Source organism: Nycticebus coucang, chromosome 2 (assembly GCF_027406575.1).
Source record: "Nycticebus coucang isolate mNycCou1 chromosome 2, mNycCou1.pri, whole genome shotgun sequence".
In the NCBI taxonomy this organism is placed as follows: domain Eukaryota; kingdom Metazoa; phylum Chordata; class Mammalia; order Primates; family Lorisidae; genus Nycticebus; species Nycticebus coucang.
Window position 1 is genome coordinate 98815696 of NC_069781.1, and position 24926 is coordinate 98840621.

Sequence of the window (24926 nt, forward strand, 5' to 3'; positions counted from 1 at the left end):
GGTTAAATTAAAGGACAGTTGTGTATTTATGTGTGAGATAAACTCTGTGCATGACAGAGCTATTCAGCTAAACTATTATTATTGCACAGGCGTGTTCTAATTACTAATTCTAACCTCTAACTACTGGATACTCATTCATTCAGCAAATATTTATTGAGCCCCTACCGTTGAGTCAGGGTCGACCCCAGGAATACAGCAAGAACGAAACACTGTCCCTTCTTTCACATTCTAGTGAGTAGGGCCCTGCATTCCATTTTGCCTCAGCCTATGTGGCCTGCGGCTTCCGACTTGAGGATCGTCCAAGATCCTTCCAGTGCGGTGCGGGGTGCCCGGGGCACGCGCGGGCTGGCAGAGCGCGGTGGCTCCGCGCGCGCGTCCAAGAGCCGGGACGAAGGTACGGCCCTGGTACTAGCGGGGCCTGAGTAGGAGAAGAGCCGCTTCACCAACCGGAGTCGCTGGGGTGGGGTTGGGGCGTCCTCCAGGCGACTTTGGGGCATTGGTCCAGGTGTGCCCTCAGTGACACGAGAATTTTCAAGACCGCGTCTTTAATAACCCTACTTAACACCGACGGGGAAACCGAGGCCCGGACTGAGCCCCGCGGTCAGCGCAGGGGAGTCAGGGGAGCGTGGAGAATACTAAATCACAGCGAGCCCAACAGTTGAGCAGGCGGAACTCGATTAAGAAACCTGGTATCTCTGATGCCTACTAGAAACTTGGTGCCATAAAGAACTTCGGGTGGCGGGCCCCACAGCCCTTTAAATTCACTGCGCGCGGGAACCGCAGCCCAACAGCCGCGGGCGGGAGGGGAGGGGCCGAGCGCGACTCGCGCCTCCGCGGACCAACAACCGCCCCTTGGCCCTGCCCGTTCCGCGAAGCCTTGCCAATCACCAACTTTCCAGTCGCCCTCCCCTGCACGCCCCCTTGCATCGCTGCCCGGGCAAACCGTGCCGACCGCGGGACCGGGGCGGGGACCCGGGCGGGTGTGTCTGGGCGAGTGCCGGCGTCGCGCGCTCCTCCGGAGTTTCGAACCCAGTTGGCTCTTGAGGCAGAAAAAAAATAAGCACGACGGCCAATGGCGTGGCAAAGAGAACCCGCGCGCAGAACCGGTACCGCCCCTCCGGGCCAGAAAGAAGTCCAGGCCTGGTCATTGGCTCTTGCAGCCTGTCATTCGCGGATGCGGCCAGCGGGCAGAGGCCTGGCGGTGATTGGTTCCGCCCAGGCGCGAAATGTAACGCGGGAAAAGCCAGAGCAGGGACCGCGGTAGCAGGTTGTTATTTTCGGGGTCTCGGCGCCGCGCGTCCGGTTTTCCTGTCACCGCAAAGGCCAGACCACCCGCTGCAGTCTGCGTTGGGGAATACAAAGCGGAGTGCGGGCTTGACCCGGAGCTGGGGTCCGGCCCTGCCTGCCAGGTGCCAGCCGCGCCGCTCAACTCCTTTGGTGGCCGCTGCGCAGGATTCCGGGGAAACGTCCGCCTGCCATGAGCCGGCGGGACTGAGCTGGCGACACTGAGCAGCGCGGGCGGGCGAGCCAGGGGTCAGAACCGCACTCAGAGAGTGCGTCCAGGGACTGCTGGAACTGCGGATCAGGACCGGGCGATGATCCGGGGCGTGGAGGCGCCGATGGCGGACAACCCGCCGCAGCCGCCGCCCGTCATCTTCTGCCACGACTCCCCGAAGCGGGTGCTAGTGTCGGTCATCAGGACGACCCCGATTAAGCCCACGTGCGGCGGCGGAGGGGAGCCGGAGCCGCCGCCGCCACTCATCCCCACCAGCCCCGGCTTCAGCGACTTCATGGTGTACCCGTGGCGCTGGGGCGAGAACGCCCACAACGTGACGCTCAGCCCCGGGGCTGCGGGGGGCGCCGCTTCGGCCGCCCTGCCTGCAGCTGCCGCCGAGCACCCGGGGCTCCGGGTCCGCGGCGCGCCCCTGCCCTCCGCCTCGGCCGCCGCCGCCTCCGGAGGTGAGGACGAGGAGGAAGCGAGCAGCCCAGACAGTGGCCACCTCAAGGTGAGCGGCGCGGGCGGGCGGGGCGCGGGGCAGCCGGAGGCCCGTTAACGGCGCGGCCAGGCAGCCGGCAGCATCTGGGGACACGGCGGGCGGGGCGGGGCCGAGTTTAAAACGCGAAGTCTCTTGGGCTGCGGCGGGGGCGGTGGCTGACAGGGTACTGACGTCACTGTCGCGCGCCAAAAACCGGCTCCCGCGGCGGGGCGGGGCGCGCCCACGTGACCGGTCCGGCGGTGCGGGAGTCGGGAGGTACCCCACCTGCAGGTGTCGTGGGCGGGAGCGCGGACTAAGGCGTCTTGGGAGTCCAGTTCAACTGCTATTGCAATCCGCTCGGTTGACTGCCGAGTCCTCTGGTCGGAGAGGGAGGGAACTGGGGGATTTGAGTGTTCCCACTAAGTACGAGAAGGGAGCGCAGCTTCTGCTCCATCACGCTGATCGCCCAAGCCGTGCTAAAGATGTCCTGCAGAGATTTCTGAAGAGCGAGAAGGAACTTCGGGACGTCTTCCCTAGCGGAAGTTGGGCCCTCGCTGCCTTTCGTTTTTCCAGCATATTACTTGCAGGGTGCTGAGAGCACACAGTGAAATGAGACGCTAAAATGGTTTGCAGTCTCAGACTGCTTAGAGTTGAGAAGACTGTGACCACCTGGTTCATATTTACATTGTGCTATATATCTGGCAGCTGAGGCTTAGCGATTGGCGAAGTGACTTCCCCAAGAGGGCGCAGCTAGGTACTGAGAGGCTTGGTCGAGTGTTTGTGGCTCTTAATCCTGCTGCGTGTGTTTGGAGGGCGTGTGTTTAGATATATATTGTATACCTAATTCTGTAGTAAGCTCGTGGAGGTCTGGGACTGTTTCAATCCGGTGTACTATTTGAGTTTAATACCGTATACTCTGTAAATGCTCAATAAAGGTACTCAATACTATTTGTGTAGTGAATGGTACTAATGTAAGGATAATGTCCAGGTTCCATTTGTTAAGTGGCTATGTAAGACTGAGACAAGCGATTTGCTAACATTATAATGAGCAAATCGCCTAGTGGATAAGTGCATCTGTGTTGGCAAATAGTGTCTTTATAAATTGAAACAAGTTTGGTCATCATTTTACCAACAGTAAGTAGCAAGGAGGTTGAAATTCCAAATCAGGCTTTGAGGAAATTGATAAACTTTGTTACTTAATGGCATTGTTATTAAAGAACTATAAAGTTTTAAAACGATATGTTTTGATACAATTCTTGAAACTGCACCTCAGTAAAAATTTGAGAACCAACAGAAACATTCATAGTATTAGTGAAGGGGACCATTGCTTTTGTCTGACTCTAGGTAGCTCCTAGTAAGATGGATGAGTGTCATAGATATTTTTCTGTTAACATATTTATAAGTTAAAGGTTTAATAAAAAACAGTAAATCATATAGTACATCAATATAAAGGCATAACACATACATGTGCAAATACTTGTATAAGATATTGCATTTATGATTTTATTCTTAATCTAATTTTGAATTACCCAAGGAGATTAATGTCATAGACAAATGAAATCTATCTCTATGTTCTTTGGGCTTGAAACAGACTTATCTTCATACAAACCTTTTATAAAAGTTGCTAATACAGTGCGTGGGTTTGAGATTTATTTCCATGTTGTCCATTCTTTGAGAGGTAAAAAATACCAAAAGTTTGAAGAACATAGAAAAGTGAAAATAGTGTTTAATATTTCTCCTTTTCCCCTTCTTACAGTTTTTTTGTATGGTAACTTTTCTAAACTATTTGATACAGTGATTTGAACTTGGCCTTTTATTGACAAGCAATCTAACTACAACCCCAAGTATTCATTCAACTTCCTCATCTTAAAGGAGAAAGGTCTGAATACATCTTTATTTAAGGAAGATACCTAGTTTGATTTGTGGTCATACACTGGCTTAAAGGAAGGGAGTCCCAGCCCATTTTAGTTGGTTTTCCTTCCCTGAAGAACTTTTGGTTCTTTTTTTTTTTTTTTTTAATGTCAGGTTAATGTAAGGGTACAAACAACCAGGCAACAATATTTGAATTTGTTAGGTAGAGTTCTTCTTGTAGTTATGTCCTGTACCCAAAAGGTGTGCCATACACCCCTACATTATGCCCATTCAGTGGGAACACCCCCCCAAACCCCAGAACTTGTGGTTCTTTATCTCCTTGTACATCAAGAGTGAATTATGCTGAGTAAGTGCTCATTTGGGGGGAAGATGGCAAACAAGTTTGTAGCATAGCCAGTGCTAATAACATGCTCACTGCCTCCCTCCCCCGCCCCCACCACCCATGCTACTTAGTGACACCAACAGCTGTGGATTTGGGAACATTTGTGTTCACTTACTATCTATTTGTTGCCATTCCCAGGGGAGATGTTAATATCTGGGTCCTGCACACCCTGTATCAGTTTTCTTCTTTTGTTTCTTCCTGCCCAACATTACTTCCCCTGCCTGTGGGGAGAACCCAAATCATCTATCAACTTATTTTGGCCCCATGTCATAAGATTACTTAGCATTATTGGTGTGTAGTTATACATTAACATCTTTTTCTGGGTTGTAGAATCTCGAGAGAGAAGAGAGGCCTGACTTCCCTTTGTCATTGGATATTCCAGGCCTCCCCACCTTGTGCTCTTGTGCCCTCTACTGTACTTAGACTGCATTCATGAGGTTACTTCTCCACTGTAGGATCCATGGGGTCTGACTTCTTAGATACTTTTTACCATTCAGGGCCTGCCAGCTGCTTATCCTCCTCTTGAACACTTCAAACATCTGGAATGCACATTGTCTTGTACATAATCATTTCTGATCACCACCAAGTTAAACTGAACGTTACATTAACAATAGTAGCCACCATTCACTACCTGGCACAGAGTAAGTACTTAATATTAGCGATAAACTACCAAGCTCTGTTGAGCATTTGTTAATTTTTAATTCACTTAATCCTGTTTAGCTGATGAGGAAGAAATTAGAGAAGAGAGTCCCCAAGATAAAGTTTAATTAAGATCATATGTTAAGGGGCAAACCTGTTTGGAAACTTCCAGAGGCCTTGTTCTTAAACCTTACACAATGCTGCCTCTGTGTCATATGCAAATTGTCTTTAAAAGTTTATTTTTGTTTCTTAAATATTAATCCAATTAAGTAAACTTATGAAATATATACTATTTATAGACTATCTGTATTTCAATTGAGATGCTTTTTTGTTTTGTTTTTGACACACAGTCACACTCTCACCTGGGTTGAGTGCTTTGGCATCATCATAGCTCAACAGCAATCTCAAACTCTTGGGTTCAAGTGATCCTTTTGGCTCAGCTTCCTGGAGTAGCTGGGACTACAGGCACCCACCACAACACTCAGCTTATTTTTCTTTTTTCTTTTTTTTTCAGGTAGAGATGGGGTTTTGCTTTGCTCAAGGCTGATGTTGAACTCTTGAGCTCAAGCAATCTGTCTGTCTTGGCCTCCCAGGGTGCTAGGATTACAGGTGTGAGCCACCTCGCCTGGCCACAGTTGAGATACTTTATATAAGATCACACATAATTCAATAAATAAATTTTCATTAAGAGTTAGGAAGTTGTAAAGATAGGCCGAGGGGGGAAGTAGGCATAGGAAGTAGATATTCAAGTCATAAGAAGTTTGGGTTTACATCTCAATGCGAAAAGGGACATAGGATCAATTTTACTTTTTCATCAAGACACGTATGCCATGTATCAATTCAGCACATTGTACCCCATAAATGCATTAATGTGATTAATGCATGATTTAATAAAAAACGTATGTCTCCTTCTGAGATCTGTTTTTATTTTTCTTCTAGGTTGTGTGTTTTTTTTTTTAGAGTAGGTTATGTTTTTGACCTTTTGAATTTTACTTGCATAAAAATGTGTCAAGGATCAGGGTTTTTTATACATCACACACTTTCAAAATCACTAAACTGCCTTTTGGGAGTATGGAGAGTCTGTTTTAAAAGTAACATTTACTAAAGTATGCAAAAGTTTTTGGCAATTTACTAAAATTGCCTCCTCAAATTTCATTCCAGCATTGTTTTTTCTTGTGAATCATCAGTCTCGACAAGATTTGTTCCTTAGGGCAGTTACAGGTGCACTCGGTTGCTGATGAGTTAACACTGTAATTGTCAAAGGTGTCTAGAAACAGTTTGCTTTTATTAAGGCCAAAATGATAATGTTCCTTATTACATCATAGTATTTATTTTACTATGTATTGTTAAAAGATGCTCTTTATTCATTCATTTAGGGCATTAGATGATTATGTGCCCTGTTCTACTTTCTCAGCTAAAAGAACACAATGAAGTTTTACTTATGGCCAGGATGTTGTGTTGTATTGTATTTTTTTAGCCATCCATTTCTTATTTGGAGCATATAAATGTGTTGCTTGTGGTGGAAACAAAGTCTTAGAGTTGCTGAGAGGCAACTGTATGATTAACTTGTTATGTGTCCCTCACTTATTAGTAATGGTTAATATATTATTTAACTATTGAGATTTCTAATTGTAATATGGTCAACAATATATTTTTACATATTTAAAAATGTTAGGGAAACAATTCTTTCACGACAGAAGACTAGGTTGTTAATTAACCTGATTTCATGTCCCATTTCTTTCTTAACAGAATCACCTGCTATTTTTATTGACTATAGATGCAGTATTCTTTTATTTTGCATTTTAAACAAGAAATATTAAAAATATGATAACTAACAATAATTTGTGTAATTATTGTGGCCAAATAAATGATGGCTATAGATTCTCTGATTTAACTCCTTTTTAGATCCCCCTGTTGACTCTGGGCTAACAATTTTAGCAAGAGAGACTTGAGCTAAACGTGACTAGTGAAAATTATAGGAGTAAAAAGGGTGAAAGAATTTGATGAACACCAATAATTTCCACAAATAGGTTTGCTAATTTAAACTTAAACACTAAGTAAGACAGGTCTAATTAGGATCTATGTGACTTCTAGTTTCATTATAAATAAAAGCTTCTTGAAGAACGAAGTAAGGTTGGAAGAGGACATTGATCATGTACCTCTTTGGTATTAAAGAATTGACGAACTCTGTTTCATCAATAAATATTTATTAATAACATGCCTGAAACAATTACCTCGGGCGGAAGCATGATAACAGAATGCAATCTCAATCTCAACTTCGATATGGCTCATGTTACATGTCTTGTGAGAGTTGATTACAGGTGTGCTCCACGTCCTGTTCATTCTAAGGCCCAGAAAAGAATATCTCCTTTCTGGGACAGATGGGTCACAAGGCATAGAGAAAAGAGATAGAACCACATGAGGTTTTAAAGCTTATGCTCTGAAGTCACACATGCTATTCCCATTCTCATTTTATTGGCCAGAGTAAATTATATGGCCAGGTTGAATCCTGGACCCACAGTGAGGGAGTTCTACAATAATATAATCTGCATACTGCCTTTTCGCATTGTTTTTATAGTGGTAATTAAAATATCGGTAAACACGGTTACCACCCTAAGCATTTTTATGTGTACAGTAGTGTTAACTATATATATACTGTTTGGTTTTGTTTCCAGCATGTCTCTGGAACTTATTCATCTTGCAAAACTGAAACAAACTCTCTATACCCATGAACTCACCTAGTCCCCTTTTCCCCAGTCCCTGGCAACAACCATTTTACTTTCTAAGAGTTTGACTATCTCTGATACCTCATATATATAATTCCAGGCAAACCTGAATTATCATGCAGAATTTGTCGTTTTGTGACTGGCTTATTTCACTTAGCATAATGTCCTTAAGATTTGTCCATATTATGGCATATGACAGAATTTTCATTTTTATAAGGTTGAATAATACTCCATTATATGTATATACCACATTTTCTTCATTAGCCAATGGACATTTGGGTTGCTACCACTTTTGGCTATTATGATTAATGCTACAACGAACATAAGTGTGAAATATCTCCTTGAGATCTTGTGATCCTGTTTTCTTTCTTTCTTTCTTTTTTTTTTTTTTTTTGACATTGTATCACTCCATTGCTCAGGCTGGATTGTAGTGGCATCATATTAGCTCACTGTAACCTCAAACTCTTGGGTTTAAGTAGTCCTCCCACCTTAGCTTCAAGTAGCTAGGACTACAGGCACACCATACCACACCAAGCTAATTTTTCAATTTTTTTTTTGTAGAAACAGGGTCTTGGTCTTGTTCAAGCTGGTCTAGGCCTCAAGCAGCCCACTGCCTCAGCCTCACCAAGTGCAGGCATTACAGGTGTGAGCCAGCACACCAGCCCTCATATTCTTAACCATTAAAAAAATTCATAGGTATAATAGCTAACAAGAATCTGTACTCTCAACATAAAAGATGCTTCTTCAGGTATTAATTACCGTTAGGTGTTCCTGTTTAATACATTGCCAGCATCAAAAGACTAAAGGAGAATCGGTACAGACTTCATTAAATCTTTTGAAAACTTTCTGTAGACTTAAAATAAAAGTACTATAGTAAATATTCTGGAGCAGTTTGGAGTATGGAAAAAAGTAGTAAGTGATTGACAACCAATTTTATTTAATTTTCATGTATGAGATTGAAATCAGGTCATTAACACATACTAGACATAGATTTAATACAGGATTTTTAAACATTATTTATCCTAGAAGATAACTCATCCATGCTTTTCTTTCAAAGTGACAATTCAAAGAGAATTTTGTTGTACCTTATAAGGTTTTGAGCTGATGTTTAAGCTTTGGAAGGGCTTAGGTTTTTATATTGAAAGCAATAAAAGCGTCTTAATTTTGGATGTGCTTGTACATGAACCTTTTATGATACTTTTTTTGTCATGTAACTTTTATGTGTGAAAACTAACTTACCTGGGAAACAAATTTTTTTTTCAAATGTTTATTTTATGTTAGTTTTAGATGTGTACAAAAGTTGTGAAGATAGTACAGAGAGTTCACATGACCCACATATCCAGTTTCCCCTGTTAACATCTTACATTAGTATGGTACATTATTACCATTAATGAACTAATACTGATGTGTTATTATTAGCAAAATCCATAGTATATTCAGATTTCCTTAGTTTTTTTTAAATGAAGTGAAACCAAACTGTACAATTCTGTACAAAACTGTACTAAATGTACTGACATTTAGTACTTTTACAATGTTGTTCAAGTTCCAAAACTTGAACTTTCTATTATCTTAAAAGAAAACCCTGTATCCATTAAGCTGTAAGTGCCCCCTCACTCTTCCTTATTCAGAAGTCATTGGAAACCATCAATCTGCTTTCCGTCTTTATGGATTTACCTATTCTGGATATTTAACTTAATGGAATCATACAGTATGTTGCCTTTTGTGTCTGGCTTCCTTAGCATGCTATTTCTGAGGTTCCTCCACCTTGTAGCGCATGCTATTTTCATGGCTGAATACTTGCTGTGTGTATGTGTAGGTACTCCACTGTGTGTGTATGTGCATATCTGTGACACTGTACAAAACTATCAAACTTTTTCACAGTGGCTGAAGCTGAAGTCCTAAATGTATGGTAGTTCCAATTTCTGTGCATCCTTGACAAGAATCTTCCATTTCCTTTTTTTTTACTTTTAGTTTAACCTAGTTGGTGTGAAGTAATATCTCAATATCTCATTGTCATTTTGATTAGCATTTCCCTAATGATTGCTATTGAAAATATTTTCATGTACTGACTGGTTATTTGTATATATAACTGCTTTGGAGAAATGTCTATTCAAGTCCTTTGCCTTTTTTTTTTTTTGCGACAGAGTCTCAACCTGTCGCCCTTGGGAGAGTGCCGTCACAACTCACAGCAACCTCAAACTCCTGGGCTTAGGCGAGTCTCTTCCCTCAGCCTCACGAGTGGCTGGGACCACGGGTACCTGCCATAATGCCTGGCTATTTTTTGTTGCAGTTTGGCCGGGGTGGGTTCAAAACTGCCACCCTCGGTATATGGGGTCAGTGCCCTACCCACTGAGCCACAGGCACCACCCCCTTTGCCTATTTTTTAGTTGGGTTTTGTCTTTTTGTTGTTAGATGTATATAATTCTTTATATATTCTTGTTCTAGACCAAGCGTCCTCAAACTGCAGCCCGTGGGCCACATGAAACAGTGTGAATTGTATTTGTTCCTGTTTTGTTTTTTACTTCAAAATAAGATGTGTACAGTGTGCATAGGAATTTGTTCATAGTTGTTTTTTTTTAAACTGTAGTCCGGCCCTCCAACGTCTGAGGGACAGTGAATTGGCCCCCTGTTTAAAAAGTTTGAGGACACCTGATTTAGACCCTTATTAGATATATGGTTTGCAAAATATTCAGTTCAATTTATCTATTCTTCTGACTTATACTTTGGGTGCCTTAGCCAAGATCCATTACCAAATCCAAGGTTATGGAAATTTATCCCTATATATTTTAAAAGCTTTATAGTTTCAGTTCTTACATTTATGTCTGTGGCACATTTTGAGTTAGTTGGTCTAACCTTATTCTTTCATATGTGGAAATCCTATTATCCACAGAACCACTTGTTGAAGAAACCTTTCTTTCTGCATGGAATGTTCTTGAGACCCTTGCTGAAAATCGATTGGCCATACATGTATGGATTTATTTCTGTATTTTCAATTCCATTTCATTGGTCTGTATGTCTTTCTTTATGCCTGTATCACACTGTCTTGATTGCCATTGCTTAATAGTAAATTTTAAAATTGGGAAGCATGAGTCCTCCTGCTTTATTCTTTTTCAAGATTGTTTTGGCTATTCAGAGCCTTTTGCAATTAATTCCATGTAAATTTGAGGGCCACCTTTTAAATTTCTGAAAAAGGGCTACTGATATTTAATAGAGATGGCATTGAATCTATTAGATTGCTTTGGATAGTATTGCTATCTATTGATGTTAAGTCTTCCAGTCCTTGAACTATATCCCCTAAGTTTTGACATGTCACATTTTTGTTTTTATTTGTGTCAAAGTATTATCTTTCCCTTATGATTTCTTCTTTGACTCATTGACTATTTAAGAGTATACTGTTTAATTTCCACATATTTGTTCTTGTTTCCCTTCTATTGTTGACTTAAGAGTTTCATTCCATCTGGAGAGAGAAAATGAGACTTACTTTGTGACCTAACATATGGCCTATGCTGGAGATGTTAATCTTCTGCCTCAGTGTCCTATCCATTATTGAATGTGGGTATTGAAGTCTCCAGCTATTTTTGAACTATTTCTTGCTTCTGCCAATTTTTGTTCATGTGTTTTGGGGTTCTGGTATGTATGCATACATTTTTTGTTGTATCTTTTTCTATTTGGATTTAAAGTGCGTCTCTTACAGACAGAATCACCTGGATGTTTTAAAATCCATTCTGTTAATTTCTGACCTTTAATTGGAGAATTTAACTTACTTACATTTAAATTCCTGGTAAGGATTTCTGCCATTTTGTTATCTACATCTTTGTTGTTTGGTTGGGGGGGGGGTATGTGTGTATTTGTTTGTTTGAGACATAGTCTCACTTCGTCACCCTCAGTAGAGTACTATGGCGTCATAGCTCACAGCAACCTCAAACTCTTGGGCTCAAGTGATTCTCTTACCTCAGCCTCCTGAGTAGCTGGGACAACAGGCACCCACCCTAATGCCCAGCTATTTTTAGAGATGAGGATCTTGCTTTTGCTCAGCCTGGTCTCTTACTCCTGAGCTCAAGCAATCTACCCACCTCTGCCTCCCAGAGTGCTAGGGTTATAGGCATGAGCTACCACACCTGGCCTTGTTATGTCTTACGCTTATTTTGTTTCTCAATTTCTCTATTAATGCCTTTTGTGTGTTTAAATAATTTTTTTCAGAGTGTACCATTTTCATTCTTGTTTCCTTTTTTTAAAAAAACTTCTTAGGGGTTACTCTGACATTTTCAATTAACTTCTTGAACTTATAACCTACTTTGAATTAATACCACCTCAGTTTCAATAATATACAAAAACTTTACTTCTATACATCTCTGTCCTTAACCCTTTATGTTGTAACAAAGTATGTCTTTATATATCATGGTTCATTTAATAGGTATTTATAATTATTATTTTATTCATTGGCATTTGTCTTTTGAAGAGGACTTAAAACCAAAAAATCTGGTGTTTATATTTACCTATGTAGTTACATTTACCAGTGTTCTTTATTTCTTCATCTAGCTCTGAATTATTGTCTTGTACCTTTTCACTTTTGCATAATGATCCTGTTAGCTTTTATTGTAGGGCAGCTATGCCACCTATAGACTTTTATTTATCTGGGAATGTCTTAGTTTCTTCATTTTAAAGATAGTTTTGCTGGATATAGAATTATATATATTTTTCTTCATTCTTTTTTTGTTATTGTCATTTTTGTTTGTTTCTTTACTTTTAAGAAATGGGGTCTCTGTTGCCCAGACAGGAGTGCAGTGGCATGATCATAGCTCATTGCTGCCTTGAACTCCTGAGGCTAGTGATTCCCCCCAGCTCAGCCTGCCAAGTAGCTGGGGCTACAGGTATGCACTACCACACCCAGCCTGCATATTTTTTTTTTCTTTCAGCACCTTAAACATGTCATCCCATTGCTTTCCATAGTTTCTCCTGAGAGTTCAGATGTTAATCTTATTAAGGACCCCTTGTACATGATTAGTCACTTCTTTCTTACAGCTTTCAAGATCCTTTTTATCTCTTGACAATTTGATTATGACATGACTTGGTGTGGATCTGTCTTTGTATTTATTCTTCTTAAAGTTCATTGAGCTTCTCAGATGTTTAGATTTGTGTCTTACTAAATTTGGGAAATTTTCAGCCATTATTTCTTCAAACATTCTTTCTGCTCTCTTTTTTCTGGGACTCCAGTTATGTGTTTGTTGATGTGCTTTATGTTGTTTCATTTCTCTTCTTTTTTTTTTTTTTAACTTTTTATTCTTCAGACTGAATAATTTCAACTGACCTATTTTCAAGTTTGCCATTCTTCTGCTGGTTCAAATCTGCCATTGAAACCCTTTAGTGAATTTTTTTCATTTCAATTATTATGCGTTTTAGGCCTGAATATCTATTTGGTGCTTTTTTTATAATGTTTGTCTCTTTATTGGTATTGTTTGTTGAGACGTTGTTCTTCCAGTTTACTTGTATTCTTTATTCCTGGTCTCCATTAGCTCATTGAGCATACTTAAGATAGTAGAGTCTTTAGTAGGTCTAATGTCTCTTCTTCCCCTTGGTCCCTTTTTCCTAATTTCTCCTGTATATGTACTATACCTATTTTATTTCTTTGCATGCTTCGTAATATTTTGTTGAAAACTGAATGTTTTTAACTATTATAATGTGATTACTCTGGAAATCAGTTTCTTCCTCCTCAGAGTTTGATTTTGTTATTATGCTATGGGTTGTAGTTGTTTAGTGACTTTTCTAAATTGTTCTTCTAAGCTCTGTAAAGTTTCTGTTTCTTTAGCTTGTATTCAGCTATCGTTTTGAGAGAGATTTCCTTGAATGCCTGCAGCTCCCCTCTCACTTCCCACCTAAAAAGAAAAAAGAAAAGGGGGGGGGGAGGCTCTCCCTGTCTTTGCAGATGGTTCTTTGTTGAGCCACACTGTGAATGCTTAACCATGCTGTTCACAACCCTGCCTTAGCCTTCATTTCTTACTTGTGCTGAACTTAAAGATCAGCCAAAAGATCTTTTTAGATATTTCTGAGCATTCTTCCTGCCCTGGGTGTTTGCATGGCTTTTTAAATTCTTGTGTTTAGTAGAAGTGGGTACTTTTGGTGCCCTAATTTCCCAAGGAAACTTCTTCCCTTTTGCTTTTGGCTTTTGGTGTGTCTGTTTGCCTCACCTGAAATCTTTTGCCCCAAGTAGCAGCAGGTTGTTATTTGCCTCAGGTTTTTCTGCATTGCCCTTTGCTGCCACTTTTCTGCTCTGAATGAGTTCTAAGTTAGGCTCAGCAAAGACAAGATGCCTTGCTTGAGATAACCTCTGGCTCTAAACAGACACACAATTCTTTCAGTATAAAGTCTGCTCTCCTGCTCTGGAAGCAGGGACTAGCAACTAGGTTCTCAGACTGAGAATATAGCCTGCTGCTGGGGAAGGGAAAGGCAAAGGGTAAGTAAAATGCTGTAAAGCTTTCCTTCTGTTTTAAGTTGCCTTTTTTCTTGATTCAGTGTTTGCTGGGTTGCTGTAAATCTGTATTTTCTGGCATTATGACAAAGCTGATTCTGACAGTTATTGCAAGTTTTTTTAGTCATCTGTGGAGGGATGGGCTGTTGGAGCTACCTATGCTGCCATTTTTGCTGATGTCACTGAAGAAATATTTTCAAAAATTATCTTTTATGATGTTACTTTAATAAGTAAAGTCCAAGAAATTATATTAATGTTCATAAAAATTGTTAATAGGATGGAATCCGACGTGGTAGACCCAGAGCAGATACTGTTCGAGATTTAATAAATGAAGGAGAGCATTCATCCAGCAGAATACGTTGTAACATCTGTAATAGGGTGTTTCCACGGGAGAAATCACTCCAGGCTCACAAGAGGACTCATACAGGTAAGTCGAGCAAATTTTGGAGACGGCTGGAAGTAATACTTAACTGAAAGGCCAGCTGATTTGACGTTTGGGCCTATAAAGTAATTTTTCAGTCACCCCGTATTTCCTTGTGTTACCACTATTTGTTGTGAAATTTTCAAAAACAGGCACTGTGTAGTCATTTTCTCTCAGTGGTGGTTTTATAAAGAATGGTTCTTTGTGACTTCCAAAGTCATCATGGTAATTAATCTAGATGTCATGGTTGTATTATTGCCAAATTTAGTTGTACCCTCTACCTACCTGAATTTACTTGATGTGCTCTTAAGCTATCTGTATAATTGTTACAATTCATTTGTAACAAATGAATACTAAAAAATACTAAAATAGCAATTGTCAAGTTTTTAGTAGAATTTCTGGAGTCCTTAGGATGCCATCAGCATGTTTGATCCAACCATTAAATGTACAGTGTACTATTATTTTTTTCAGAATTAAATGTATTGTTAAGTAGCTGTCCCAAGATTATTATACATTTTTATGTGTATGTAGAAATTATATTTGCATTTTATATGCCATATTGAGAACCAAAAAATAAAATAACTTACAGAGGGCCCTTGTTCTTTCTGTAAAGATGACTAGAGAGGAAGGAATCCTGTGATTCATCTAATAATTTACAGATGAGGACACTGAGCTGCCAAAAAACAATTACCACAGGCTCAGAATCTCTCATACTCTTATGTCTAGAGCTGTGCTGCCCAGAACTGTAGCTACTAGCACATGTTACTCTTGAGCACTTGCAATGTGGGTAATCCAAACTAAGATGGATATTTTAAGTGTAAAATATCTCATACTACTTCAACAGTTTTTGCTATTAAATACATATTGAAATGATAATATTTATCTTTATTTTTTATTTTTTTGAGACCAAGTGTCACTATGTGGCCCTCGATAGAGTGCTGTCACAGCTCATGGCAACCTCCAACTCTTGGGCTTAAGTGATTTTCTTGCCTCAGCTTCCCAATGCCTGCCACAATGCCTGGCTATTTTGTTGTTGTTGTTGCAGTTGTCATTGTTGTTTTGCTGTCCTGGGCTGGGTTCAAACCTGCCAGCCTCAGTGCATGTGGCCAGTGCTGCAACCACTGAGCTATGGGTGCCGAGCCTAAAATGATAATACTTTAGATAAAGTGAATTAAATATATGATTAAAATTAATTTTTCAGCTTTTTTTTTTTTTTTTTTTTTACTTTTTCTAATGTGGCTTCTGTAAGTGGTTCACATTATATTTTTATGGGCAATACTGGTTTAGAACTTGGGCTCTTAACCCTCAGTCTCAAATTTTTCCCATTTGAGGGGATATTTAGGTAATGACCTGTTTCCCATTTTTCTCTTACTTTTTATTTTTGAAAAGATAGAATTTAATAATATGATAGAATATAGTATTGTTTAGTTAAATCCCCCAAAAGGAGTAATATTTTTAATTTTGAATCTTTCAGCTAAGAGACAGTCAGAACAAGAAAAGGAAGGGAGGAGGGAAGAGAATCAACCTTTATATAGGTCACAACTCTAAACAGTAAAACATGTCACAGCCCCTGCAGAGCAGCAGGTGGAAATACTAATGGCAACATAAGCAGCTACGCACTCGGGAGCACAGTATTTTCCTTAGGCTTTGAGCCTTTAGACTCAGGGGTCCTCAAACTATGGCCCGCGGGCCACATGAGGCGGTGTGATTGTATTTGTTCTCGTTTTGTTTTTTTACTTCAAAATAAGATGTGTGCAGTGTGCATAGGAATTTGTTCATAGTTTGTTTTTTTTTTTTAACTATAGTCCGGCCCTCCAACGGTCTGAAGGACAGTGAACTGCCCCCCTGTTTATTAAAAAGTTTGAAGACCCCTGCGATACTCAGGCTCAAGTCCTTAGAGTTATCATCTTCAGCTTATCCCACACCTTTCACCCCCATACTTCAAAACACTACTCTCACTGATTCTTCACAATGTCTCAATATCCTAATTTTGAGAATTTAAAAATATTTTTCAATCTAAATATTTTGAAATACCCACCAAGTAATTGGTTCATAACCTGCAGAGTGCTTGTTGCCAGTGTAGGTAAGATTTAAGGTCATGAGGCATAATGAAGAGAGCCCTGAATCCCAGTCCCAATCTCTCCTGACCCACTGTGTGTCACCTGATACCCTACACCCCTGCTTACAATGCTGTATACAGGGAACTGAATCCAAGATCCCTAGGGGATGGTTAAGCTCTAATAGTATGTCCTTTGTAAAAAGCTTTTCTCTTGCTATTTTAAATAATCCCCCGATATCCTTATGTTCAACATTCAAAGCCATTATTGTTCCTTGAGTCATACTGGAAAAGCCAGTATATAATTGTTGGTTAAAGAATGTTTTTTCAAGAAATAATAAGCTTAATTATGATTGAACAACCTTTGGAGCACTTGGAGTGTAGCACTGACTTGTCTGTAGGAATTTAAATGAAGTATAAGATATTATGAGTCTTTGTAGAAGACTGTAGTGGTACATAAACAAGACTGGACACTAACATACAAAGGGGAGGTAGGAAGAGTTCTGCTGAGAGCCTAGAGGATTGAGAAGATATGAATGGGGAGAGGAAATAGGACAAGATGAAGAAGTCTCCTGGCTGAGGGGTGGGAGAGGTTGGGCTCCTGGCTGGAATGGCCGGAGTGGGAAGCACCCTGCCTTTCGACCCAGACCTCATAAAAGGTTGGTGAGATTTGCATATAGTGTAGATAATTGGGACCATTTAAAGTCAGCAGGTAAGTTTTGTTGTCTAAGGAGGGTAATAGTCTGGGGATGGTGCATTGGTCCTCAAACTTTTTTTTTTTTGTAGAGACAGAGTCTCACTTTATGGCCCTTGGTAGAGTGCCGTGGCCTCACACAGCTCACAGCAACCTCCAATTCCTGGGCTTAAGCGATTCTCTTGCCTCAGCCTCCCGAATAGCTGGGACTACAGGCGCCCGCCACAACGCCCGGCTATTTTTTGGTTGCAGTTTGGCCGGGGCCGGGTCTGAACCCGCCACCCTCGGTATATGGGGCCGGCGCCCTACCAACTGAGCCACAGGCGCCGCCCGGTCCTCAAACTTTTTAAACAGGGGGCCAGTTCACTGTCCTCAGACGGTTGGAGGGCCAGACTATAGTTTAAAAAAAAACTATGAACAAATTCCTATGCACACCGCACATATCTTATTTTGACGTAAAAAAACAAAACGGGAACAAATACAATCACATCGCCGCTTCAAAACACTACTCTCACTGATTCTTCACAATGTCTCAATATCCTAATTTTGAGAATTTAAAAATATTTTTCAATCTAAATATTTTGAAATACCCACCAAGTAATTGGTTCATAACCTGCACAGTGCTTGTTGCCAGTATAGACAAGATTTAAGGTCATGAGGCATAATGAAGAGAGCCCTGTTCACTGTCCGTCAGACCATTGGAGGGCTGGACTATAGTTTAAAAAACTATACCCGGCCCTGGTTAGAGGCTAGTTGAGATTTTTGTTTGTTTGTTTTGAGAGGTGGGGAGACAGAAGTAGAGTTCCTGTGCCAGGTGTTCTGGAAGTGCTGTGCAGGGGGAGAGAGAGATAGGCCAGCTTAGGAGCCTGTCAGAGGGTTCATTCTAATGGGGGCTACCAGTCTGACCAGGAGAGGCTGTGGTAGGAAAGCAGCAGTGGGAAACAGTGTGAAGAATCAGTGAGAGTAGTGTTTTGAAGTATGGGGGTGAAAGGTGTGGGATAAGCTGAAGATGATAATTCTAAGGATTGAGCCTGAGTATCTAAAGGCTCAAAGCCTAAAGAAAATACTGTGCTCCCCAGTGCGTAGCTGCTTGGTATCATCCAAGTGTTGCCATAGCTCTTCCCCCTGCTACTCTATAGGGGCTGTGACATGTTTTATTGTTTAGAGTTGTGACCTATATAGAGGTTGATTTTCTTTCCTCCTCCCTTTTCTTGCCTTATGGTTTTAGACATAATATGTAACATCTATCTACTTAGGTGAAAGACCATATCTGTGTGACTATCCGGACTGTGGAAAAGCCTTTGTTCAAAGTGGGCAGCTCAAAACACATCAGCGTCTTCACACCGGAGAGAAACCTTTTGTTTGTTCAGAAAATGGTACAGTATTAGGAGTTAAGTTTATGGAATAACTAGTTGTGAATTAACAGTTAAATTATCTTTTACTTGTGGGGGAGACTTTTGATATAAAATTTATAAAACATCATAAACTTCCTTGCTAATTGTGATCTATGGTGAATTTCTTGGAAATTTATTTTTAATACAGTATTCTTTCTAGATGAAAATTTAAGAGGGCAGTTAATATTATTAAATACATCCAGTTGTAGACATTAGAAAAATCTATAAAATATAGCCTTTATAGTAAGCCTTTATACTGGTTTTAAACTTTTAAAGTCTTAAACTGAAGTAAGCATATTATCTTTTCTTAAATGATTTTCTTAATTTCCTATCACAGTTTCTAAAGATGTTTTTCTTATGTACATTTTCAAATACTTAATATTTTTAAAATTCACAAACTGGGCATGGTGGCATGTGGCTGTAGTTCTAGTTACTCAAGAGGCTGAGGCAGGAGGATTTCTTAAGCCCAGGAGTTCAAGGTTACAGTGAATTATGATGAGGCCAGTGTCCTCCAGCCTGGGCAACACAGCCAGACCTTTTGAGGTTTTTTTTTGTTACTGACAAAGCTGAGGGGAATGTTTTTGCATATATAGCTTTGTTCATCTTTTTTGATGTTTCCTTATGATAGATTCCAAGAATGGGATTCCAGGTCAGAGGTTTTGACCAATTTTATGACTCGTGCTAGTAAAGCACTTCTCAGTGGGGCTGGATACACCTACATGTCCCTGACCAAGACGTGACACAACTGCCCTTCTGGTTCCCCTCACTAGCATTGGTAAGACTGTGCTTAGTCTCACTTGGTTGTTTTCTCCTCCAAGTTATAGAAAGGTTTTAAATCTTTTTTTCTTTTTTGAGACAGAGTTTTACTTTGTTGCCCCCCCCCCCGTAGAGTTCTACAGTGTCATAGCTCACAGCAACCTCAAACTCTTGGGCTCAAGCGATTCTCTTGCCTCAGTCTCCCAAGTAGCTGGGACGACAGGCGCCCGCCACAACGCCCGGCTATTTGTTGTTGTGGTGGTGGTTGTTGCAGTTGTCATTGTTGTTTAGCAGGGCCAGGTTTGAACCCACCAGCCCCAGTGTATGCAGCCAGCGCCCTAACCACTGAGCTACAGGCTCCAAACCATGCCTGGCTATTTTTAGAGATGAGGTCTTGCTCTGGCTCAGGCTGTGAGCTTAAACTTGTGAGCTCAGGCAATCCACCTGCCTTGACCTCCCAGAGTGCTAGGATTACAGGTGTGAGCTACCATGTAGGCTTTTTAAAGAAGGCTTTTAAATCTTACCATCCTAATTTACTTTTGGGGGGTGCCAGTGAAACTGAACATTTTCCATATGTCTCTTTGGGGGATGTCCAGATTCTAACAAGTGTTTCTCTTTATGTTTTAAAGGTTGCCTGAGCAGATTCACCCATGCAAACCGCCACTGTCCAAAGCACCCTTATGCCAGGCTGAAGAGGGAGGAGCCTACGGACACACTCAACAAGCATCAGGCTGCGGACAACAAGGCTGCTGCTGAGTGGTTGGCAAAGTAGGGCTCTCTGTGCTTAGTCCACTGTGAAGATGCCTGTCCTTAGGGACTTTCATAGTTGTCTCATTTTACATAGGTTGTTGCACTTATACACTTATATAAAATAATTCAAAGTGGCCCCTCATTTCCCACAGAATTTTTCTGAGTGGTAATAGAATCTGTGTGTGATAGAAAACTTTAATATGATAATTAGCTTGAGTGTCTATATAACATTTATTTTAAAAGGAATTGAACATTTGCATTTTTGTGTGAATTATCAGTTGGCTGCATAATAGAACAAGGGCGGTGTTCTTGAGTTTCTGAATCAACTCTGCGTTATAGATATTAATGACTTTGTCATATTTCATGAGTTTAATGTTTTACATAAAGAAGTTACCATCCCTCTTTGGATAGGATTAAATAGGTTTCTAATTACTTTTTCCTTCTATTTCTATATTTTACTATACTACATTTCACATATGATTTTAAGGCAGTGATAATTTAATGGCAAAAATACATTACTCAGAAGTTGAATATAAGACTTAAAACTCCCAGTTTTTGCTTATAGAAACCTATGCAAGTTTCTTAACTTCTTTACTGTTGGGTTTTTTCCTCTGTAAGAAAGAAATATTTATGATATATGTGAAATCACTTTATAACTTTATAAACTGAAACACATAAAAGTAATACTGTGATACAGAATTTTTTTAAAGAAAAGTGAACATTTGGTAATTTGATGTCTACCACATAACTAATGAGTGTGCATTTCTTATAGGTATTGGGAAATGAGAGAGCAGCGCACCCCCACCTTGAAAGGCAAGCTCGTCCAGAAGGCGGATCAGGAGCAGCAAGACCCCCTGGAATACCTTCAGTCTGACGGGGAGGATGATGAGAAGAGTGGGGCCCAGCGCCGGCTGCAGGAGCAGCGGGAGCGCCTGCACGGAGCCCTCGCTCTCATAGAGCTGGCCAACCTGACAGGGGCGCCGCTCCGACAGTAGCTTGGACACTGACTCTTCCACTGTAGAAAAGTACTGCCCAGAATACTTAAAAAGTAGATCCTTGGGCATAAGCTAAGCACCTTATTTGCTTATCATAGGCTGCTATTCTGTAGAAATTTATGAAGAATGTTATTGCCCCAGAATATGGGGTGAGAGAGAAATGCACTTTTTTATATGGAAATGGATTTGATGTAAAGTTTTAAATGTTTTGTAAATATTGATTACATAGTACAGGGTAGAAAACTATGTATTGTGGGAAGCTAGATTTTGCAAGTTTAATGCATTCATTGGAAGCAGTTCTCACAGGAAGCACTTTCTGAATAAGACACTTGTATGAAAAACAGAATGGTACAAATAGCCAAAGAAGGTGAAGTAGGTTATTTATAACATCATTTTTAACAATGTATATTAGTATGTTTAACAATACTGTAAACACTGAAGCAAGCAAGAAAGTATAAGATACAGTATGTGTGTAAAATAGATACTTTTAAATTGCAAAATAGTATGCCCACTAAAGTTTGAGAAATGGGAAGCTGACTATTTTGGAAGATGTTCTAAGTTATGGATTTGGTAAAAATAGGTATTTTAGGATCTTGGTAAGATGCACAATAATTCAGAATTTTCAAAATTGGAGTAAAATCAGTCTTATTCTATCTTTCTGGGGCTTTACAATTCACTATAATGTTTAAGTTTGAAAAGCACTTGTCATCCCTAGCATGTAAACTTGGGAACTTTTGCACATTTCATATTTCTCATTTGCTGAAATTGAGTGATTAATCTTGCAAAGTCTAGGTAACATGGTAATTGGTGATTTTTTTTTAATATATTATGGGCCCTGTAATGAGATTTGGCACATGGATTTTATTAATAAAAGGGACATCTACAGGGTTGTTTTGTAGTGAAATGTTTTAGATCTTCTGTTAGCAAACACTAAATTTTAATTGTACTGCTTACTTAGAATTATTAGCAAATGGAAGCCTCCATATTTATATTTTCAGTGCATAAAGCCACCTTCTTGCTTTACTTCAGAATAACATGCGAAGCTATTTTGTGTTCACTAAATTTAACTATCAGTTAAACACTGCAGAAAATATTAGCTAGTCAAATAAGTAGGATTCTGAAATAGTTTTTAACTGCAAGTGTGTGAACTTGTGTGGTGGTTTTAACCATTTTTTCCAGATAGATGAAGGTATTAGACACCACTTATGTACTGAAGCATGAACATAAAAATCAAGAGCTGAGCAGACCACCTCCTTTATGTAGACAAAACCTTCTATCAATTTGGTTTGTGTTATAAGCAGAACTAAATGACATGCATAGCATGGTAATTTATAGATTGCTTAATTGGAGTAAAACTCAGACTACTGGAGGGAAATATGGACTTTTCATATTTTTGAGTTGAAGTGCTAATACAGCTGTAGTTTAAACATTGTCTAGAATGTAGGCTTCTTTATCCAAAAATCGTAATGTGTTGCAGTAACAGATAGTATAAAATATATAGCCATGGGGAAGGGGAGATACGTAAATGTCTGGAAGAGGAACAAAAATATGAAAGAAGATATGATAGTTACAAATAATGTGTATGATGAGGACATACTTTAAAAATGTAATTCCTCTGTATAATAAATTACAAATCTTTCAGGATTTTTTTAAATAAGAGAATTTATATTTGTAATGGTCTAAGAATTTTGTTTGTAATCTGATATATAGAATTTTAACTTGGAGCACTTATAAGCCCGGTAACAGAGACTACAGCATCTGAATTTTCTCGGTTTAGGTTTCAACATTTCCTTTAGAATTTTTCCTCTTAAATGCAATTTAAATGATCTAAAAGGCAACACTCATCAGTCTTGCGAAATTTAAAATTGGATAAACTCAAGAAGGAAGGATAGTCAGAATTTTTCAAATACAAATATTTGCCAAGTTAGAGATGATAAAATTTAAGGCCTTAAAAAGTAAGGGTTTGGTTTTGTTTGTTTCTCCAGTCAGCTTTTTTAAACTCTAATAGTTATATTCACAAACATTTTTTATTTGCATAATTAGAACAGTTTAAGAAATTATTACAACTATTTACTATAGAAGCATTTTAAATGTTCTTTTTTGATATAAGCTATATACTTGGACAAAATACATTGTTATCTAAAATTCGAGGTGTGTTAAGACTGCTTTTTGTTTTAAAAAAATGTGGTTTACATTCAAATTTTTGAAGTGTTTTATGCTTCATATGGCTAAGTTGTAGTTCGGCAAAGTTAACAGCATGAGAAAAACATGCTGTAATTTTAAAAGATGCTTTGAATAAAAATTTATTTTAATTTAAAGTATATGGTCATTCTTGAAACCTTTATATTTTGTTTTCCCATCAAAAATACAGTAACTATGATATAGCTTTTAAAAGAAACATCACTTTATAGCTCTACATTCATTCAATAATAATATTTCAGTGCATTTTATATTTCATTCCAGTCTCATCCCAGGCATTTCTTTTGCACTGTTGAAATCATAGTGTGGATGTTTTATCTTTAAAGGTATGGCCTTTTAGATTACAGACATTTAACTTCCTCTTCTGGTTCATTATTACAGTATTAAAAATATGCTGATGTAGATAAGTGTAAGACCATTGCTTGCCCTACCCCAGGTCCTAAATTAGGGTAAGAAGGAACTAGGATTTCACTTACACTCACGATGAGTTGTATCTAGGGTTATCTCCGCAAGAATCCACTTAAAGTCTGTTTACTTTAATATGAGTCCAGCAAATCTGTTTTCTTTTTTCATCAGTTATTTTTGGTAGATACCCTTTAGTTGTGGACTTTGCAATGGCAAGGATCAGCCTGTCCTTGTTTTGTGCAAAAGAATCTTACAAGCAACTCTTTAGTGTGAGTTGTGATTTTAACAGGATAAGGATGGGATTTTGATAGCAATGCAAGGTCCTGGAATTATGTACATAGAGGCAAATCAAATGCAATTATGATGAAGACCACCATTAAAAATGCTCATTTGTAGTCAACATATTTGGAGACTCACTGGAAATGAGTTTGATCTTTTTGAGGAAATTAACCAAAGGATTTTTGGTTCAATTTTTATACAAATTCATTTTCTCTTAAAATGAACTTATGTGTGTGTGTGTTCTTTCCTGTTTTGGATAATTTGGGCTCTTGGTCTTTCAGTGGTAACTTTTTCAGGAGCTATGCTTTAGTTCTTACCAGGGCTGAAAATTTTTCCAGTTTTCAGTTTCAGTTTCTTGGTTATTCAGTACCTAACAGTAGAAAGGCAATTGTCTGGGCTCCAACTTTTATTTAACTTCAAATTTTCAATTTTCCAAAAAGCTAAAACTTAAGATTTTTGAAGTTAATTATTTAGAATGAAAGTATGGGGCACTAGGCAATTCTGGAAGGCTTTTCCTTTAATTTACCAAGTTGGGAGAGAACCTACCATGAAGCACCCAGAGGCAAAAAAAAAAAAACAGCCTGGAGACTTGACTTACCTAACCCCTCGCCACTCCATCCCTAGGTATTCATGGACAAGAAATGAGAAAAGCGTCCACACAAACACGTGAGCATGAATTCTTCACGGAAGCATTTTTCGTAATAGCCCTGGAAAAAACCAACAGGCCCATCAACTTGCAAATGGATAAACTTGCAATACCATTCAACAATTAAAAGAAACATGAACGAGTCGTAAAAATAATAAACGGAGCAAAAAAAAAATAAAAAGCCATAAGAGTACATAATAACTTGTAAGAAGTTCCAGAAAAGACGAAGCTACCTACGGTAATAATGAGATGGGGGAGATTATAGGGGCA

At 39.5% G+C, this 24926-nt stretch overlaps 1 protein-coding gene across 1 annotated transcript; it reads left to right on the forward strand.

Annotated features, from left to right (window-relative positions):
- The first annotated feature begins 157 nt into the window (after positions 1 to 157).
- On the forward strand, positions 158 to 23445 carry ZNF367 (zinc finger protein 367). The gene is made up of 5 exons (XM_053577452.1): positions 158 to 2006; positions 14338 to 14488; positions 18489 to 18608; positions 20012 to 20150; positions 20905 to 23445. Exons 1-5 carry the CDS (start codon positions 1596 to 1598, stop codon positions 21125 to 21127), a joined length of 1044 nt encoding a protein of 347 aa, XP_053433427.1. The 5' UTR covers positions 158 to 1595; the 3' UTR covers positions 21128 to 23445.
- The last annotated feature ends 1481 nt before the right edge of the window (positions 23446 to 24926 follow it).